Here is a 19,185-nt window from a genome sequence, read left to right on the forward strand (position 1 = left end):
TTGCAGTCATGGCCTCATCACTCCTACGGCTGTATCCTGAACAAGACCGTAGAAGTGCTGATAGAACATTTACCTCCTCTAGAGGTCGCAGCAGACCACCAGCATCTCAAACCAAAACAAATTCATGCTTTGTTTACTCAATTAAATTGGGGGATAAAAAAAACATCCCAACACACAATGATCACAAAAGATCTAACTGTAAACTAGGCAGCGCTGATCAAATATGGATCAAGACTCTGTTACTACATTGCTTTTTTCTCACTTTAAATATTTTCAGAACCATATTTTAGTGATTGTTTAACTGTAATCTGAGTTCTAATGTGACCAGGTGACCACAGTTTTGGCTCTGGTGTCCTAAAGAGACTCTCAAAACTCAGGTCAAACTGTCAAAACTGGATAGTGTTGATGAAACGTGGATCGAGATTCTGTCACTACATTGTCTAAAATGTTTTCAGAATCATATTTTACTGGAGGGGAGACTTGGGACGGTTGCAACACTTTTTATATTTCTTTCCAAATAGTCTCAGAGACTATTTGGATCAGACCAACTTACCAATTTACATTTGTCTGCTAATGATGCATGCATTTAAAATGACTGATTGATTGATACATATGACATATCAGTATTATTATCATATTTCAGTATGAGACAGGAAGATGCAATGCAACAAACATTTTCAAATACATGTTTGTATATCGGTGCACTATCCTCTTATGTGCACCACAGCAACTTGTTTATATTAAAACATACTGTGGTGTGGTCTGTTTTGGCATGGCTGCTTAGCTTGCAACCGTCCCCACCTTAACAGCCATGACACAACATCAACCTTAACACATGCTTTACATATAATTTATAAGTTAACAAATCAAAAATTTAAAACTATGTAAGTTTAGACTAATTCATACAAAAGTTCAAGGGGTGTCACAAAAAATACAGATCACGAGAATTAAGTTACTTTTTCAATAAATGCAGCAGATGTTGAATGTGTCTTCCATCTTTTTTTTGGGTAGAGGATCTAACTGAGCATGTGCAGTATGAGTAACATGGCTCTTGCATGTCTCTGATTGGAGGAATAAGACTTGTTGCAACCATCCCCTGTTGCAACGTCCCCAGTTTCCCCTGCAGTTTACTGTGCAAACAAACATAAATAACATGCACAGACAAACTTGGATAACAGCATCTTTACAGGGAGTGTAAAATCATTCTCTTCACAGGATAATAATAGGCTACTTCACTATATTTTACATAGCAAATAGTTTTTTACAGTAGCTGACATCTCGTGAGGCTAAATGTTTACGCATACTGCACCTTTAAAGACTCCCTCTTGAAGGAGACTGCAATCATGTAAGTGGAACATTATACATGAATCACAGAAATGGCTTCATAAAATGTATAAGCCCTCACAGAAAATCTAACAGCAACACCTCCAGAGATCAAAGAAATAGCACACAGGCCAAGCGAGGTCACAATAATTTCACTGCTGAGAGCCACAGGTGCATCTTCCTCCTGCTCCCTGCAGGAGAATTACAGGAAAAATCCTGGTCATTTTTCTATAGGGTCATATTTATTATCGGGCCTCGATGTGACCGAGTCCCATTGGTTTTCCAATGAGAGAGCAGCCTCCACCACCGCCTGCAGCAGCGCCCTCTGCTGGCCCCCAGAAACTCTCCTCTTTATAAAGTGCTGTGATGCCTCGACACACATGCAGTCAGTGCGAAAGAAGCGTTCACTCCCTCCAGAGGAGCGCACAGCTTTTTTTTTTGAGGGAGCCAGCAGTGGTGGGAAGGAGAAAAAAATCCAGTCAGCGTTTTGTAGCACTTTCAGATGAGTTCTTCTACCTCGTTAGAGATATTGGCATAGCTGACAGATCGTTTTACGCCAGTTTAAGGGATGTTTTAGGGACAAATTGTCTCCAAGGGGCAATTGGAGCGGGCAGTCTGAGCCCTTATAATGCGGAGAGATCAAGTCTCAGTAGTTTGTCGGCATGAACGCAGCGCAGACGGACCCTGAGAAACTGCTTTCATGGATTGACTGATTGATTGATTGGCATTTGATTTTTTGTTTTTTCCCACAATATCAGAGGATTTTTCCCTGCGTCGTGGTTAGTCTAATATTCCCTGAAAAGAAAAGAAAAAATCGTGGATTATAATTGGGACTCGAGGATTTTTTTTTCCGCGTCTTTAATGAGGATATTGATTTTTTACAGTTAGCCTACGCCTGGGTCAAGGATCCGAGGAGGGGAATTAACCTTTCACAAGGTGGAAATATCAGAAACATCAGTCTTTTTTGGAGCCTAACTCATCTCTGTTGCTGCTGAGTCCAACATGAAGTCTGTCACTGTGTGGATGTGCGTTTACAGCTTTCTTCTGCTCTTAGGTGAGAGGTGAAATATGGAAATTTACATGTGCAATTGTGCAAATTCTTAATTTTTGGGGGGTTATGTGTGTACATTCTGATATCAGTAATTGTTGCCAGGGAGCTTTTGCAGGTATGTTCCCACTTTTCTCATTACAGGACTTGTTTGAGCGCACAAGGTTATCCAGCTTTTTTTTTTTTTTTTTTTTTTTAACCATGTGTAGTAAAATGCTGATTGGCGTTCATCTTTGGCTTCATTAGATTATGTTTAATTGCCACCCATGTCTGCAGACCCAACTTGATCATTGCGAGTGAATCACTTATATTGGATCCATTAAACAGCCGCAGCTTGCACAGTGGAAACACAAAGCTCATCGTTGTCCAGCTTTTAGTCAGCAAGTGCAACATTTTTGAAGGTCTTTTCAGTTACACACTTCTGTTTGAATTGGTTGAGTATGAGAAAATTCATCATCATCATTATCATCATCATCATCATCATCATCATCATCATCACCTTTATTACCATTAACACAATTATTGCCATCATTATAAGTACCTGTAAATGCTGGTGCTTCAGTTTAAAATGAAATATTTTTACAGTTAACTTCATGTTCCTCTCACCTCTCTGATTCTGATGCAGTATCCCCTCCTCTCTCCTCTGAGTTCAGTACTCAACGTCACCACAAGGGGTCTCTCTTGTCATTTCACCAGAACCGTCTCGTACGTTGGTTTGTGTGAAAAGGTGCGTTTTGAGTCTTGACTCTCTGCAACACCTGAGTCTCTGCTCTGTGGATCACTGTTTACCCATTTTAAGCTCATTTTCTGCTCACCCAGATGTGAATTAAGTGTAGTTCAAATCTTTTAAGTGCTCGTTTGATGTGAGATAATTAGATATTCGTCAATGATCAAGACTTCCCTTGATTGGATTTAATAGGAAGCTGAAAGCTGCAGTTGATTTGGAGGTTTTCGATGCACTAACATGACTAATTGCAAGTAAATCACTGGGTGTAAAGTAATGAGACATAACAAGACCCCACATAGAGGTGAATAACATTCATGTGGACCATGAGGAATATAACTGTGGTGTTAAAAGATGCTTGGCATGTAGGGGCTCGTCAAGGCCATCAAACCTGTTTATAGGTCCCCACATCCAACCTGTTGCATCAATAAAACAAGATTGAAAGCAGGTTTATGATATGTGCTTGCACTTGCACACACACTAACACAGCGGTTCTCGACCTTTTCGAGTCACAGCACCCCCAAGATAATCAGGTTGGTGTCTGCAACCGCCAACCCTCACCCCCACCTGTCTGCCTGAGAAACTCAAACATGAAGACCTTTGCTTTGACTCTCACAAACACAGAATAAGATATATTCAAAGGCAAATTATATCACTGGTACAGGTTATATAATGTTAAAAAAAAACATCCTCCAGTCTTTTCCCATCATGCCTAGTGCTGGGCTGAGGGGTTAGTTAAGTTTACTATATTATGTCACAAATGCAAAATTTACTTTTTGTTTTCAGTGTTGGTAGTTGTAATTTTTGTGGTTTTTAAAATCGTTCTAACTGAAGTGGATGGGGAAATCTGGACCGCAGCTTTATAGGAGTGGTGTGGACATTTAGTGTGGAGTTTATATTTATAGGTAAGGTTTTTGGTGTGAATGGCCCTTTAGTGAGGTGGCCATGCAGGTAATCACCGTTCGTTTATACAGGTTCAATGCTCATCATTTTTTCTTTAATCACACACAGTTGGCTTCTGAGTGGTGCTGCACTGGAGTGCTGTGTTGTTGTGCACAGCTGCTATGCACTGGGTTTATTTTAATTACATTACCTGAAAACAACACCAAGCTGCTTCAGTATAACCGTACACACTTGCACACACACCAGACTGGTCCGTTATAACTCTGCCCTGTGTAACGTTTTCTTAAGTGTTTTATCCAGTGATTCCTGGTCCTTTTATCAGTCATGAAGAGAAAGAACGAGTAAGACCCACTGTTGTGTGTCTGCATCCTGGTACTAAAACACACAGGCATTCTAGTGTGAGTTGTCCCCGGTTCCCAATGGCACTATTTCCATTGGGGACTGGAGGCATGTCCCCTCCAATGTATGAAAGAGTGAAATTTGATCCCCCCAAAAATTGTCATCCATCTATAGTGGTTAAGTCTCATAATTTTTTGCACCAGAGCTGCTCGCTGTGTTTCATTAAATTGCATGAAAACAACACCAAGCAGCCATACAAACCTGTACACACACCAGACTGGTCAGTAACAACTCTAATATTTTTTTTTTAAGAAGGAGACGTTCAGTTACCAGGGCTCATCTCTTTTCCAACTTTGTTTTATTCTTGAAAAATGGTGTAGAGCGAATGCAGCTGTGTAACATTTATTAGATTATACGGAAGATTTGGTCTTTAGAGGTGGCTGTTACATTTCTTGAGGCGAGCTGTATTTTGCTTATTTTTGATTTCTTGAACTTTATTTTGAATGTCTTTAAGGGGCTGACAGAGCTGAGAGCTGCATTTATTTAATTTTTTTCTCCACAACCATCTTCTGACACCCAGAAATCATCTCCTGACCCCCCTTTGAGGTGCCAACCCCCAGGTTGAGAACCACTGCACTAACAAGCAAACACAACATCTTTCACACATGAGTTCATTTACAGTTTCTCTTATCACCTCCACTTCTGTCTCTATTTAGATGAGGCAGCGAGTTCCTGGGACGGTCCCTCAGCTTTGTCCTTGTCCTTGGCCAACGGCTCTCCAGGATCTCCAAACAGCGCATCAGGGCCCGGAGCGCAGCCGGAATGGGTGGACTGCATCCAGGCGAGTGACATGTGCAACCAGAACCCTTCCTGCAGCTCTCGGTACCGGGTGATGCGCCAGTGCCTTGTGGGCAAGGAGAAGGAAGCCATGCTAGACAACAACAGGGAGTGCCAGGCTGCCTTGGAAGTGCTGCTGGTTAGTCCTCTGTACGACTGCCGCTGCAAGAGGGGCATGAAGAAGGAGCTGCAGTGTCTGCAGAACTACTGGACCATCCACATGGGACTCACTGACGGTAGGAGGCAGATGGTTTTACGATTCTATGTCTCACAAAATTCACATCACATCGTGTTTAACTGCGTGGCAATTTCAGAGCCTGTAATATTATAACACCTCTTTAAGTCGTGGCGTTTCTCTCTAAAACTACAAATGCATTCATGTGAAATTAGTTTTTCCCAGTCAGATTATTATGAACAGTCTGGGTGTTCAGTGTCATTTGTTTCCTTCTGTTTTCCCTCTGTGGCTGTGAATTCAGTTTACATGTTCAGTGGTTATGCTGTTTGAATAAATCACGGTCATGGTCATGTATATCGTTACACACATAAGAAGATGCATGTTCACTGCTGGAGTAAATAGTCTGTCTGTGGATGTGCAGCACAACTCTATTGATATTAATGTGTGTGACTTTGCGCTAGAGGTGCACAGAGATATCATCATTTGTATCTGTAGCTGTTCAACCAACAAAATGATCTGCATCTGTTTTTGGAGAGAAGACCAAAAGTGTCTGAGGTTTATACTGGAAGTCATGTTGATGACAATGATTTAATATTAGCATGTAATTAATTATGAAATGTATTCCCACATCTTCATACTTTACTTTTCATCTCTCCCTTTTATTATTTCTTACTAAACTAAGTTTTATGAACTGTCCTTATTATTCTAACTCACTTGATGTCCTCTGTGGGTATGAGCTTGCCATTTGATGCTTGTTTCAGGTGGCATTGTGGCATCCACTTTTTGGATGCAACCTACACACTGAAAATGGCAAATTAGCACCTGGGTAGCTAACGGTACTATGAAGGTAAACAAGCTAACAGCTGTTACCTTCTCTTTTGCAAGGATTTAGACATTTTAATGCCAAGGTTTGCCTCCCAACATGCAAATGTTCCAACAAAACAAGTTCGTCCTGATATTATTTTGCAGTGGAAACCATCACTGTGTCCTGGGCTTAACGCCGCCAGAGATGATTGTGACTGGTTTTAACAAATACAAACAAGCCAGAGTGTTTTTTTCCCTTATAGGAGAATGATATATACCTCCATACAATATATCTATGATGTGAAATGGTATGATATGATATCGGCAGACTGATATATCGGTCAGTATTCAGAGTCAGGTGCATCCCTGCTGAGCGCATTCATCTGCATTATAACATTTATTTTAAATGATCCTTCCGATCTCAAGCACCAGTGTACTTTCTGGGCAAAGACAAGAAGGATGTGCACCACACCCATGTTGATGCCCTATTCCCTGATGCCCTCTTATAGTGATACCCAGAAGCCCCTGATGAAAAATATATGCTTTCCTACTTTCCTCACCCACTTGAAGGTAATGGACCTATAATGGGATTACATTACGTAGACCTGTTATGGTAGACTTATTGGTTTTCACCTAAAGTGTTCCATATTACCATGTAATTAGGTTGCAATCGTATAGCTCCGTTGCCCTTATGTGTCCACTTACACCGGACATAAAATAGCACTCTTGTTGTAACATTGAAACCTTTTGGTTTTTACATCACATTACATTTAGAGACCACATTTGGAGAGCTGACATCACTCTTGATCCAACCTTGAGGGTCAAAAGCAAAGAGTGTTTCATTCAACACATTCAGTGTTTCATTTCAATGCTGTCCTTACTTAATTAAATAGTACCTTTAACAAATTTTACACTTATTTTCCGGCCTTCAAACTTATTTTATGGCATTATACTGTATATATTTGTTTTTTCTGAGTAAGCTGGTGGCAGCAATCCACAGCTTGACACAGCTAAGTTATTTTACTTAACTTTCCTTTAAAAAGAAAATAAATTAAACTTAACTTGTTACCTGCTGTGCTATTTCATCCAGATAGTTTTGGTGAGTTGCCAAGCTCTGTGGATATCGACCGTAGAGATGTCTGCCTTCTCTCCAATAGATTCAAGATTCAAGATATTTATTTGTCACATGTATATTTGTATGAGTACAACTGCAGTGAAATGAGAACTTTGGTAACTACGCAAATATCAAGCACAGAAGAGGAAAAAAGAACTATATGTATATGTTAAGATAAATGCAGGGCAAAGAAGCAGAAAATCAATCAAAGAAAATAAATGAATGGTAATGGAGATATATACAGGACAAAAATATCTGATTCTCTCATAACTTTTTGAACATAATAAAATATGAAAGCAAGGTAAGACAGAACAGTTCAGACAGAAATACGAAGAAGAAATGAGGTGCAAGTTAAAAAACTGTAGAGTCTGAAGCAATCACAGTGACTCAGCCATATACAGTACGTACATTTGCAGTATGGACAGTTGTAATGAATAGACAATGTACAGTGAAAGGTGCTGAGCTGCAAAAAATGTGGAATGAAAAATAGAAGTGCATACAATAGAACTGGATGGCACTGAGCTTGTGATCAAATCACCAAAAAACAGAAGACATTTGAAAAACTCAACAGCAATGTCTCTTTCCATACATCATGTCCACGTTACTCAAGATAATCCGCAAACCTTGTTGCGAGCAGTTTCATGTCAGAACTACTTTCTTCCTGCAGTATAATCCACCGGAACTACTTTCATTCTACTAGAAAGAAAGTAGTTCCTACATGAAACTGCCCACAACAAAGTCTGTGGATTATCTTGAATAAGGTTATGGCTTCTGGACACAGATATCACTGTTGAGTAGGGCTTCCACCTAAAAGTAGAAGATTTGAATCATCAGTCGGAGACCCCTCATTTTTCTTTTTCTTTCAGTGTGCATTACATATCATTACCACAATAAAACAGATAGAAGCTTAAAAATGCACAGGGACAATAGTGAAATGAGGAATTATAATAAAGGGAATCCTAAATATATATTAGCTGACACATTTGCATAAAAAATCCTGCAAAAGCATTACAGGCTGTGGGCTTTTTTTCCCCTCAAATTTGTTTATTACATTTTCAGTGACACACAAGTATCAAGCAAGAAGATTACATTTCCTATGTCAACATTGTGTCAAGTATCACATAACGTTAAAGAAAAGATAAACACAAAACTTACTGATTGCTCATCAAATATAAAATATAAAAATCACATAATTAAAAAAAGAAAACATCATAAGTGTATAGTTACAGACAGGCTGTAAACTGAGTCGCCACAAACCACAAAACTAACTGTGGTGGAAACAGAGCGTAGGCGAAACGCTGTTAAAAACTGTAATTTTAACATCGTCGTCATCAGTTTCAGTCAAAAACAAATTAAAACTCATCAAAAATGTCTTGGTTCTCCTTTCTACTGTTCAAACAATCACCGACTCTGGTTTGGTTGGAATAAATCTTTAATCCTTACACGGCAGCTGCGACACCGTCTGCTCCAGCCTGGAGAGAGAAACTCCACTGATTTTATAACTAAACTATAGAAGAACGCACTCTGACGAAGAAATGTGTTCAAACACATATTCATATTGTACAGCAAAATCTGATTCTAATGACCTTTTTTTAGTTAGGGACAACCCTACTGTTGAGTTTTTTTTTGTATTGTTTTGTTTTTTTTCACCACAAGCTGAGTGCCATTTAGTCCCATGATTTTTGAGAGAAGGCATCTCTACAGCTGATATCTCCAAAACTCTGCAACTCACACCAAAACAATCTAGATGAATAAATAGCATCACAAGTAAGAGGGGAAATATGTATTTTTGATTTTAGGGTGAACTGTCCCTTTAAGACAAATCTAACCGAGCCAGAGCTGCGAGAGATGTCATGCCCTGGCGATCGGGCTAAAGGGGGACCTTAACCCAAGAGTGACATTTCTTCATGCTTGTACACGTGGTCAAAGCCTCTGCGGCTGATGTCAAGAGTCACGCCACGTAAACATGGAGGACATAATGCACTCCGCTGTTTTGACACGTGGGGTAATGGTGGAAACGTTGCAAAGTCGCTGAGCTCTGAGTATTCTGGGCTTTTGTGTCGTGATCCGTGAAGTGATTCGCCGGGCTGACTGGGTCCCTGACATGAGTTCAAGGGAAATGTAATGACATGGATGCTCCCCAGGCCTTCTGTCTCCCTCCCTGTCTTTCTCTCCTTTTCTAACTCATTCTCCTTTGTAATGATCTTTCTGTTCTCCCCTCCATGCCTCTTTGTCACTCTCTTTCTACTTTCCCCATCAAATAGCTGCTGCAGTCAAAGTGTTTGTGTTTGAGTGCATCATGCAAGTTGTCTGGCTGTCAAGGATAGAGACCTCCTGCGCCTGCAGTATTGCCCTTCACAGAGCTTGTGTTTCTTCCCTGAATAAATGCCTCTCAGCAGTGTCCCGTTTTGGCCCTGTCGCCCTCGGAGATAAAACCTGCTTTAACACAAACGAAAAGCTCTTACAGTGCAGCTTTAATCTAATCACGATCCATTGTGCAGTCAAGCAGGCTTTTGTTAACTGGAAACAATCTATGTACTACATCCATCTCTGGAAACAAACACGAAGGGCTGAATCCCAGCAGACCCCCGCGAAATGGTGCTAAACCACCTCTTCCACCACCCAAATCATCTGTGGACAAAACAGGAAGGTTTTGATGGAGTGGCTGAGTTAGATAACATGCAGTGCAGCTTTGAAAGTTTCATTTTACTCATTTTAATGTGGAGAGATCAAGAATGCAAGAGTACACTTAAAAGATAACATAAATATACAAGTTTTCTGTATTAAAGTTAATTGAACTCTCTATTTTAAGGACATTCAGATGTCTTTTGACTTGAAAAAATGAGTTGAATGAGTATACAGTACAGAGTTCAATTCACCCTGCTTTCTTCTTTCTGAAGAAACATAATCATATTAGCAGACTTCCCAGCATGCATTGTTTGTTAAAACTCTCCCGAGAACATCCTTTTTTATAGTTTGAAGAAAACATATCAAAGCTGGCTGTGTGTCTCGAATTCACATTAAAGCTACCACAAGGAGTTTTTAACTGATTATGAAACAGTCTCAGTTTAATACTGATGCCTCTGTCTGACTTACATAAGTTAAGAGACCATCCACAAGAACACCACTTATTTTTATATAGTTGTTCTTAATACCTGCCGGATTTTGTTTGGATTCTCTGTGAAATCAGATGAAACAAGCCTGTGTTTCGTTTTGTGTTTGAAGTTATATTTTGTGGTTTTGTGCGCAATAATGAAAACGCTGCAAACCATAACGGTCCTTTGTCTCAAATGAAAAACTAACTTTTCAAATTGAGAAAATTTCAAGAGAAGTGAATGAATTAAAGAAGCCTATTCTAACAGATGATGTGCGATAATAAAGTCTTGACAGAAAGTGTTTGGCACTTGGACTCAGAGATTTGTAGTCAAGGGGTATCTGCCCTGAGCAGAGATGAATCCCCACATGGAGTCCAGACACTGCTGGTGCTGGTGGTGGAGGGCTCTGGTGAGACTGGGAAGCTGATGAGGCTGATGAATTTTTGAAGACTGGGTCGTGATGGGGAGGTGGAGGGCTGCGCCTAACAGCAGCACGAAGGAACTACAGACGGAGAGAAAGAATGAAGGTGTGTCGCTCTGCTATTGGACAGATTGTGACACAATAGACAGCCCCAGACAATGACAGCAAGGACATTATGAGTGAGCATGTTTGAGAAAAGTGAACAGTGAAATGAATAAAGCAATAAAGCATGCAAAGGACGGTCTTCCTGATTGAACTCCAACTTAATATCTTAAGCTTATTGAGTTTTCTTCAGTAAAAATGAGTTGATATCAAGTCTATTTGACTACAAAAGTTTATTCACTTTTAATCATTACAAAATTATCTCAACTTGTCCTTTCAAATTCAGTTAACCCATTGTCAAGTGGTATTAAAACTTCTCCAGTCAAGCGATACCTGTATTTGATCTTTTTTGTTCCCAGATTTAGGTAAAAAAAAAAAAGACTATTTCTTTGGTTTTACTCGCAGCCAATCACTGTAAGCGTGCTTTGATTTAATGGGATGTATGCTTGGCCCACTACCGAGTTGGCAGACCAGCTTGCCAAGATGCCACTAAAATGTTTGAAAGTATGGTTTTACTACACACCTGTGATGTCTGATAAAAAATAAATGCATAAAATGTGGCAGGATTATTTCAGGAATGCTTCTATTCACACGATTGGTATCAAATGAAGGACTCTGCTGGCATCAGTTTCACGTTAAGGTTACTGGTACTGGTAGCAGAACTTTTCAAACAATGCCCTGCCCTTTAGGTTAAAACAGCTAGTTTATTTTTAAAGTGTATATGAGGCAGAAAGATAAGAAAAGTGATTGTGAAGTGAAGCTAGGGATTAGCAGAGGAGTAGAGCTAGACGAGGTGAAAGGACACAGATGACAGAATAGAGCAGAGATTGTTAAAGACCTGTGTAATTTGTAATAATGTGATGAACTCTATATGAAAAGTAATGCCGGATAGCATAAAGACAAACATGTTTAGCCACTCTGCACATATGGCCACTGTTCTGCTGCCTACAGCCATCACAAAGTGTAGAAAGCCATATAGAAATCTTGCTCCAGTCTTGGTATGTTTCTTATGACCCGTGTTGACCAGGGGCAGCGAGTCGGTCCGCGAGCTGGAGGGCTAAACCATTGGGTCTGTGAAGAGAAAACTTGGATGGACTGGGTGTGAAACGGTGCCCTTCTTCCAGACCCCAGTCCTGCACAAACAGCACAGAAATACTCCAGTGCCTCGGGCAAGGTTATCACACTACCTTACTTAGTGCATGTACTAATATTCTTTATTTCAAATATAGAAACAAATGCATGTGATAAACAGATTAATAAAACATGCACCTATGAACATGAATAACCATTAAGGCCTAAGTGGACAAACAAGAGAGAAGGAGAGAGAATTTTATTAACCTTAGAAAGATAAAGGCCTCAGCAGCACCGTATCTACAATTAGGCCTCATATCAAAGACCCATGTTTCCTTAATGCTGACAATTGTCTGGTTTCATTTCCAAGTAAGAAAGAAAAATATCTCGTTTGAACATGTGCATCAAAGAACCATATGATCTATATTTCTACATAATTGTTTTCCAGAATGTGCACAACAGAGAAATGATTATATGGATTAAAACATATGCATTCATGTAGGGTCATGTGTACTTCTGTAAAGGATCAGTGGGTAGGAATTCATGGCATCTAGCAGCGAGCTTGCAGATCGCAAACAACTCTCCCCACTCTCCCCCTCTAAGCAAGTAGGAGAACCGACTAGAGGTGCACAGAGGTGTCATTATTTGTATCTGTATCTGTATCTGTTCAACCAACAAAATATCTGTCCCTGTTTTTGGATAGAGGACCAGAAGCGGGAATGGTTTGTACTAGAAATTGCATAAAATTGGGCAAATGTTTTATTTTTCTAACCTCATACTCATTGGCAATAAAATTGATGTGCCTACAAACAAAAATATTTCCACAGCCTCATACATACTCATGTACTTTTCATCTATCTCGCTCACTCTTGTTATTTTTAGCTAAACTAAGTTGAATGAACTGTCTGAAGTCTCCCACCACTTCCTCTTTAACTGGAGGATATTGAAAAATCAGAAAATGTTTTACTCTATATTTTACGAATCGAAAGATTCTGTTTTGCAGTGGAAATTGAAACTCTGCAGAAAAGATACACAGCTATATAAAGAAACACAGATATATGAAATATCCTTCAGTTGAAGGAAATAATCTTGGAGCATTAAATCAGAGGCAAGGTTTTTATAGATGAAGAGGCAATCATGGGGCTGACTTTTCCGATAATGATGAGCACCTTCAGATATTCATCACGTTATTTGTGCTCTCTGGAACAATGCATTTTAGAATCTGGGTGCATTGCTACTTGACTAATCATGGAGCCCAAAGTAGACAAACACACAAAACACTGAAAAAATATCAAAAGTTTTTACAACTTTAGACAACTTTGGAGACATAAAGGACATCATATAACAGACTTAATGTTGAAGATTTTGTAGTTTTTTACTCAAGTGAGAAATAATCTCTTTTGACCACAGGCATCAAAGAACTGTATTTCATTTTTACAAAATATGCAGTATAGAAAAATGATCATATTAAATAAAAAATATGCATTTATGTTCACACCTACCACCTTTGAGACCTTATAATAGGTGTCAAGGTAATAAAACTGAGGATTCTTGAGAGTCCTCAACCTAAGAAATTTGAGTTTCAAAGACTCACTTCTTGAGACTTTTAAAAATTGAAAATAACAAAATAATCAGCAACATACCCATTTTTTTTGCAAACAGATGCTTGCAGATGACTTAGAAATGTCAATTATTAGCTGGAAAACAGAATGGGGTGATAATAACACAGAAAATGAATGTTTTTAAGGGTATATTAGTTAGACTTCTTTTGGAATAATGTGGCGCTTACCTGTAAAGGTTTAAAAAGGTGTGGCTTTTTGTCATAAATCTGGAGAAATAGGAGAGAGGGCAATGAAAAATGGGAGTCTACGGGGAAATTAGGGAGGGTTGGCAAGGGTGTTTATGTCAGGTCTTCTTTAACTCAGTTGGAATGAAGACTTACGTTAAGCAGACCACACATTATTCAAGCGTGAATGAATCTTGAGGATCAAGATCAGTACAAGTCTTGAAGGTTTGAACTCACATAAGAACTTATTTGAAATATGCATATTACTGCATATTTTATCTACAGTGAAAGATCTTTATTTTACAAATCAAAAGGATTTTGTCAACTCCTGTGCAGACTAAGACAGAGAAGTACTCACCATGTGAATCGCTTCACAGGCTGTACTTTAAGTGATAAAGAACACCAGTCATTCAAAGAGTCAAAGCAACCTTGGAAAGATCTGCGTCTTCAAAGTCCTCGCTTTACTGCTTTGTCTCTTTCTGATTCCACTGAGGCTTTATGTTCTTCAACTACAGAATGGCTGCATTAGTAACAGTAAAAGCTAAATACTCCACCGTCTCCTACAGACTCTGAGATTCTCGCAATCTTATCATTTAAGTGCAAGGCGACATGGATATACTATACTTTAATAAACTTCGGTATGACATAAAGTTTGAGGAATGTAGACCGTACAATGATAACAATGATAAGTCAATAAAACGTCATCAGCGTGTGTTATGTCACATCAATCTGCGTCTCTAGTAGAAATACAACAAAATGACGCTAAGCAGGAATCATGTCCTTGCAGTAGTTACATATATGTGTCTGGAAAAAAAAGAAGAGCAGTTTGTTTTTAGTGCAAGGAAAGATTATCTCTCTCACCAGTGTCACATTGATCTTTGTGTCATTTCATGCTGCATATCTATAAGGTTAGCTATAAGAGACGTAGGTTATAGCAGCCGTCACATTGTCAGATGGTTATCCTAAATTTCTGACCGTGTCAGATTTTTGTCCCAGGTTATCTTTGATCGCAACACTTGTAATAACAGCTGTCTTTGAACCTCGTTTTAGAGCCACGACCAAAGAAATCACCATGTTTAGTCATCTTTCATCTGAGACAGCCCAAAATCATGCAGTGTATACCCAGCTTAAGAAATCATAACTCACAAATCTCAGGAGTGTTTTTTTTTTTTCTTTTTTAATTTGATTAATTTTGTTTTGCTCTTTCTGATGAAACAGTGGAGTTAGGTCTGAAATATATAATAAAACATAATAATAGTAATGATCCATATGGATTAAAGAATCGGTAGAAATGTTTTTCTAAAAGTGAGCTTTCACTGGTACTCCTTTATTTCCTTATCATAGTCTTCTACATCAGTAGTAGGCCCAAGTAATGGTTATTAGTTTGATTTTCCAGTTCAATGAAAAAAAAAAAAATCAGAAAAAAACAAATGTTAAAGTTTTGTGTCTCAGTTTTTATTTGTAGTTGAGGTAATTCATAGCATGGTCTGACTGCTGTGCAAGGACATAAAACAATGGTTCAAAATGATGAAGGGCAGAAGGGAAAATGTGATGTCACCTTGTATGTGAGATGTGTGTTAATCATTGCTAACAACATCAGCCAAGCATCAGCAACAACCCCATTCAGGTGGTGTGATGTCAGTGGGTGTAATGTCTGGTTTCTGCAGACAGTTCTCCGTTATCAAAATGAGGTGACTAGAATATAAAGTCTTTAATGAACAGATTATCAAAATGAAACTCCCTCTGTTGATCACTAACATTAAGAGAATTATTTTTTCTGTGTCAAGTTTTCTGAAATTTTATGTTTGAATATGCAAAAAAAAGGCATTATCTAATTAAAAAGGTCCCATTTGGCATAAACTGACAGAGCAGAAATCTGAACATTGGATAAAGTCTGGTTCAGAATATATTTGAGTCAAGGGTTTTTGCAGAGGGAATTTTGGATATCTCTTTTTATCACTCCATAAACCTGAAAATACTGTCAACAGCCATAAAAAAAGCAATTTTACCATGTTTTGAGGAATAAAATGTTATACAAATCAGGCTAGGAACGATGTAAGAACCAACCCCCTCTGTAAAAAACTTCAGAGTGTAGATAGGAATAAAACAGGAAAGGCTGGTGAATGTAATCGTGTAGGTGGAAATTACTGGACTCGCCCAGAGTATGAGAAAAACTCATTTTTTAAAGATGTGTATTGTAAAATACCAGACACTTTTAGTCAAAAAAATGTATATATCTAATAGATATCACCATGAAGCATACAATTGATTGCTTTCATTAGGGTGATTTTTTTTTTTTTTTACATTTGCTGATACATGTTTAAATATGCAGCTAAGGTAATTTGCTAATTTCCAGACCAAAATCCAAACCCTGGATAATTTCTTGTTCATTTTGCTGACAGTGGTGTCAAGGTTTAAGAGAAAAATTAGGATATCTGATTTCACTCCATACAGGAGAAAATACTGTTAACATCCTTTAAAGAACGTCAATTTTCTCCATGTTTTTAGGAATAAAATGTTATGTGAATCAGGAGATGAATGGTATATGATCAAAGCTCTCTGTAAAAAAAAAACCCAGAATGTGGAAAAAAGGGAGGTTTGGTGTATCTAAGAGCTACTGAAGTGGACTTCAAGTATAAGAAAATCCATTTTGAAAAAATGATGTACTGTAAGGTGCCATGCATTTTTAGACAAAAACTAAGACACTGCATGTGAACAGGGCAAAATTTAAACAATAGACCATGAAACTTACCTTGTTGATTACTTATATTAAGACAATTATTTTTCACAATTACAAATTTTCCAGAATTTTATGTTAAAATATGCAAATAACACATTATGTAATCAATTATGCACTAATTAGCATACATTCCCAGAACACAAATACACACCTAATTGTGTATTTTGGACGTTTTCTTCCCACTAGTCTGAAAGAAAACATATAATCAGAGCCGGCTTGAGCTCGTATAAGCAAACTAAGCGCCTCCTTAGGGCCCCAGGTCCAACAGGGGTCTCCCAGAGAGCTTGAAATGTTTTTTGTGATCTATTATTGTCAGTGGTAATCATAGAAAAACACAATATTATCACGTTCATGCACAGAGTGAAAGCTTGAATATTAAAGTGCAATTTAACATGAGACCAGTCCTGTGAGTTTGCAACCTTTTTAAATCCACAGAAGGGTAAAAACATGACAGGCTGGCATAAGTTCGATGTAAACAACACAGCCACTACTAATACAATTGATCCTGGGTGTGTTAGATTTGCAGTAGATCAAGCATAAACAATAGTCAATAGTATAGGCAGCACTGAGTCAAATTCTGCTAAGGGCCCCATAAAGGCTTGTGCCACCCCTGCATGTTATGGAAGCAAAATAGCTGAAAAATTCAAAACTTAGCAGTGCGTGAAAAATGTGCATGTTTTTGTCTGTAGTGTCTTCCCTTTCAGATCCAAGGGAGTGATCATGCACAGGCTGTAAACCTTTGTGTTATATTGAGCAACATGCACAACACTCCTTTCTTGTGAGACTTCACTCCTCCTTCAGTCTGATAACAAAAATATTCCAAAAACTGAGCTGAAGTCATAGGCGGCCTATTCAGAAGGTTGAACCTGTATTTAATATACAACCTTTGAATGCAAGACGAGCAAAACATCATACTTTGACAATTACAAGTGACCGCCTACACTAATCGGCGTTTATAACTGTCAGTTGACTGTTGATTTAAAGCTGAGCCTGTTATTCTGAAAACTCCATTAATATATTGCTCAATTAAACATCCACTCCTTCTAAAATTCCTTACGACTCATAAACAGATGCTAACTCATTTTGCGAATATTCTGCATTAATTTTAACTACTTTTTAATAAATGGGTGAACAAAAACAGGACATAAATATTTTGCGTATTTCTCCGTTACTGGCCGGCATGGCGCCCTTTCTTATTAACTCTTTCCTCACTGTCTGCACTCTTTTTCTCGCTCCACAGTGTGTTTATTGTCATTTTTGTTGCGTATTTCAATGATGCAACTGAACAACACACTTGTTAATTTATTGGCTGACATGATAGGTTGTTTATTAGCCAGGGCATATTAGTGATATGCTGTCAGGGCGGTTTGTATTTAATGCATTTAATTATTGAACATTTTATTGAACAATTTTCTTATTGTTATTGATGAAGTGTCTATTGGTGATACATATTGCTGTTGTTTTATCGCCCAGGCCTGCGGTGGAGTCTACCCTGAGACTGAAAAGTTAATCATTCAATCCTCAGCCAAGTCAAACCAGACTCACCATAAAACGGCCTGGTGGGAGGGCCCTCAGGCTGCAGTGTGTCCTGTGTCCGTGAGACAGAACTGTAAATTACATTTATTATAGCAAACAAGGTCCAGCAGACACTCAGGGGCTGCATGAGTCTCTGTAGTTACATAAGTCCGGCGAGAGGCCTGAATCTTTTGAAAAGGTGTTGCAAAGTTGACAATGCGTGTGATGAAACAGTGAATTGCTGCTGAGAAAACACTTTACAGAGTGTCTCGGTGCGACAACGTGACTCAGTACCGTCATCAAGCGTCGCTCGAGATAACAGCAGAAAGCATTTTGACACATTTCAGCAGGTGTTGGCAGCTACGTTTCTGCAGCATTTTAAATTTTAAAAGGCATCATTTTCGACCGAGAATCTGAATAACAAGGCCCGGCGGCAGATATGATGTGAGGTCAGACTTCCCTCTTGATTGCTGCGCTGTTGTTACCTGCCTTAGGGCTACTGTAAAGGCTAAAAGGTGTTACAGTGCCAGCCTTTTGAGCCATCAGTCATGGCACTAATGATGACCTGTTAATTGTGTTTTCTAACGGAAAATGGCAGCTGAATTCAATGTGTCAGTGCAGTCGTCCTTGATGGATAATGGGTGGTTTCTGCTCTGAATGAGGCTGTGTTGGTGTGAGGCAATGAGGTCTAGCTGTTTGAATCTATAAAAGAAGTAATTACTAAGAAAGAAACATTGACTGCTACACACAGGGATATTGTATAGGTGGCTGTGGTTCTCTTTCAGTTGTGCCCTGGGCCTCATGTGGATACAGCCTTGTAGAGTTGCAGCAGAATTGGTAATTTAAACGATAAGTTTCACACCTCCAACATACATTATTTCATAGCCCCAGCTATGAAACCACAGCCTGGCTCTCAAAGTAGGAATCGAAGAGCTTTTGTGGACCTTTCAGAGCAGTTTAATTAGCTGAGCCAACTTTCACTGCAGATAGAGAGGAGGGGTGGGGATGGTGAGGGCAGGGGTGGGGGGGCTCCACCAGTGCTCCACCCCAGTCCATTCCAGCTCATTGTGAGAGGAGACTGGATCTTTACATGAAATGACGACGGTTTTGGGGGATGATTTATTTCCTCCATAGTCACAAATGTCAGCTCTGGAAAGGTCACCCTCTTAATATGTGAAGACATCATGC

At 39.0% G+C, this 19,185-nt stretch overlaps 1 protein-coding gene across 1 annotated transcript in view; it reads left to right on the forward strand.

Moving 5' to 3' along the window:
* The first annotated feature begins 1,718 nt into the window (after positions 1 to 1,718).
* Positions 1,719 to 19,185, forward strand: part of LOC146320003 (GDNF family receptor alpha-2-like) — an 87,365-nt gene continuing 69,898 nt past the window's right edge. The window contains exons 1-2 of the mRNA XM_084728127.1: positions 1,719 to 2,377; positions 5,054 to 5,410. Coding sequence (XP_084584253.1) covers positions 2,326 to 2,377; positions 5,054 to 5,410 — 409 coding nt within the window. The 5' untranslated portion in view covers positions 1,719 to 2,325. The remainder of the gene's footprint in view (positions 2,378 to 5,053; positions 5,411 to 19,185) is intronic.

Source organism: Lutjanus erythropterus, chromosome 10 (genome assembly GCF_056507025.1).
Source record: "Lutjanus erythropterus isolate fLutEry1 chromosome 10, fLutEry1.hap2, whole genome shotgun sequence".
Lineage (NCBI taxonomy): Eukaryota > Metazoa > Chordata > Actinopteri > Lutjaniformes > Lutjanidae > Lutjanus > Lutjanus erythropterus.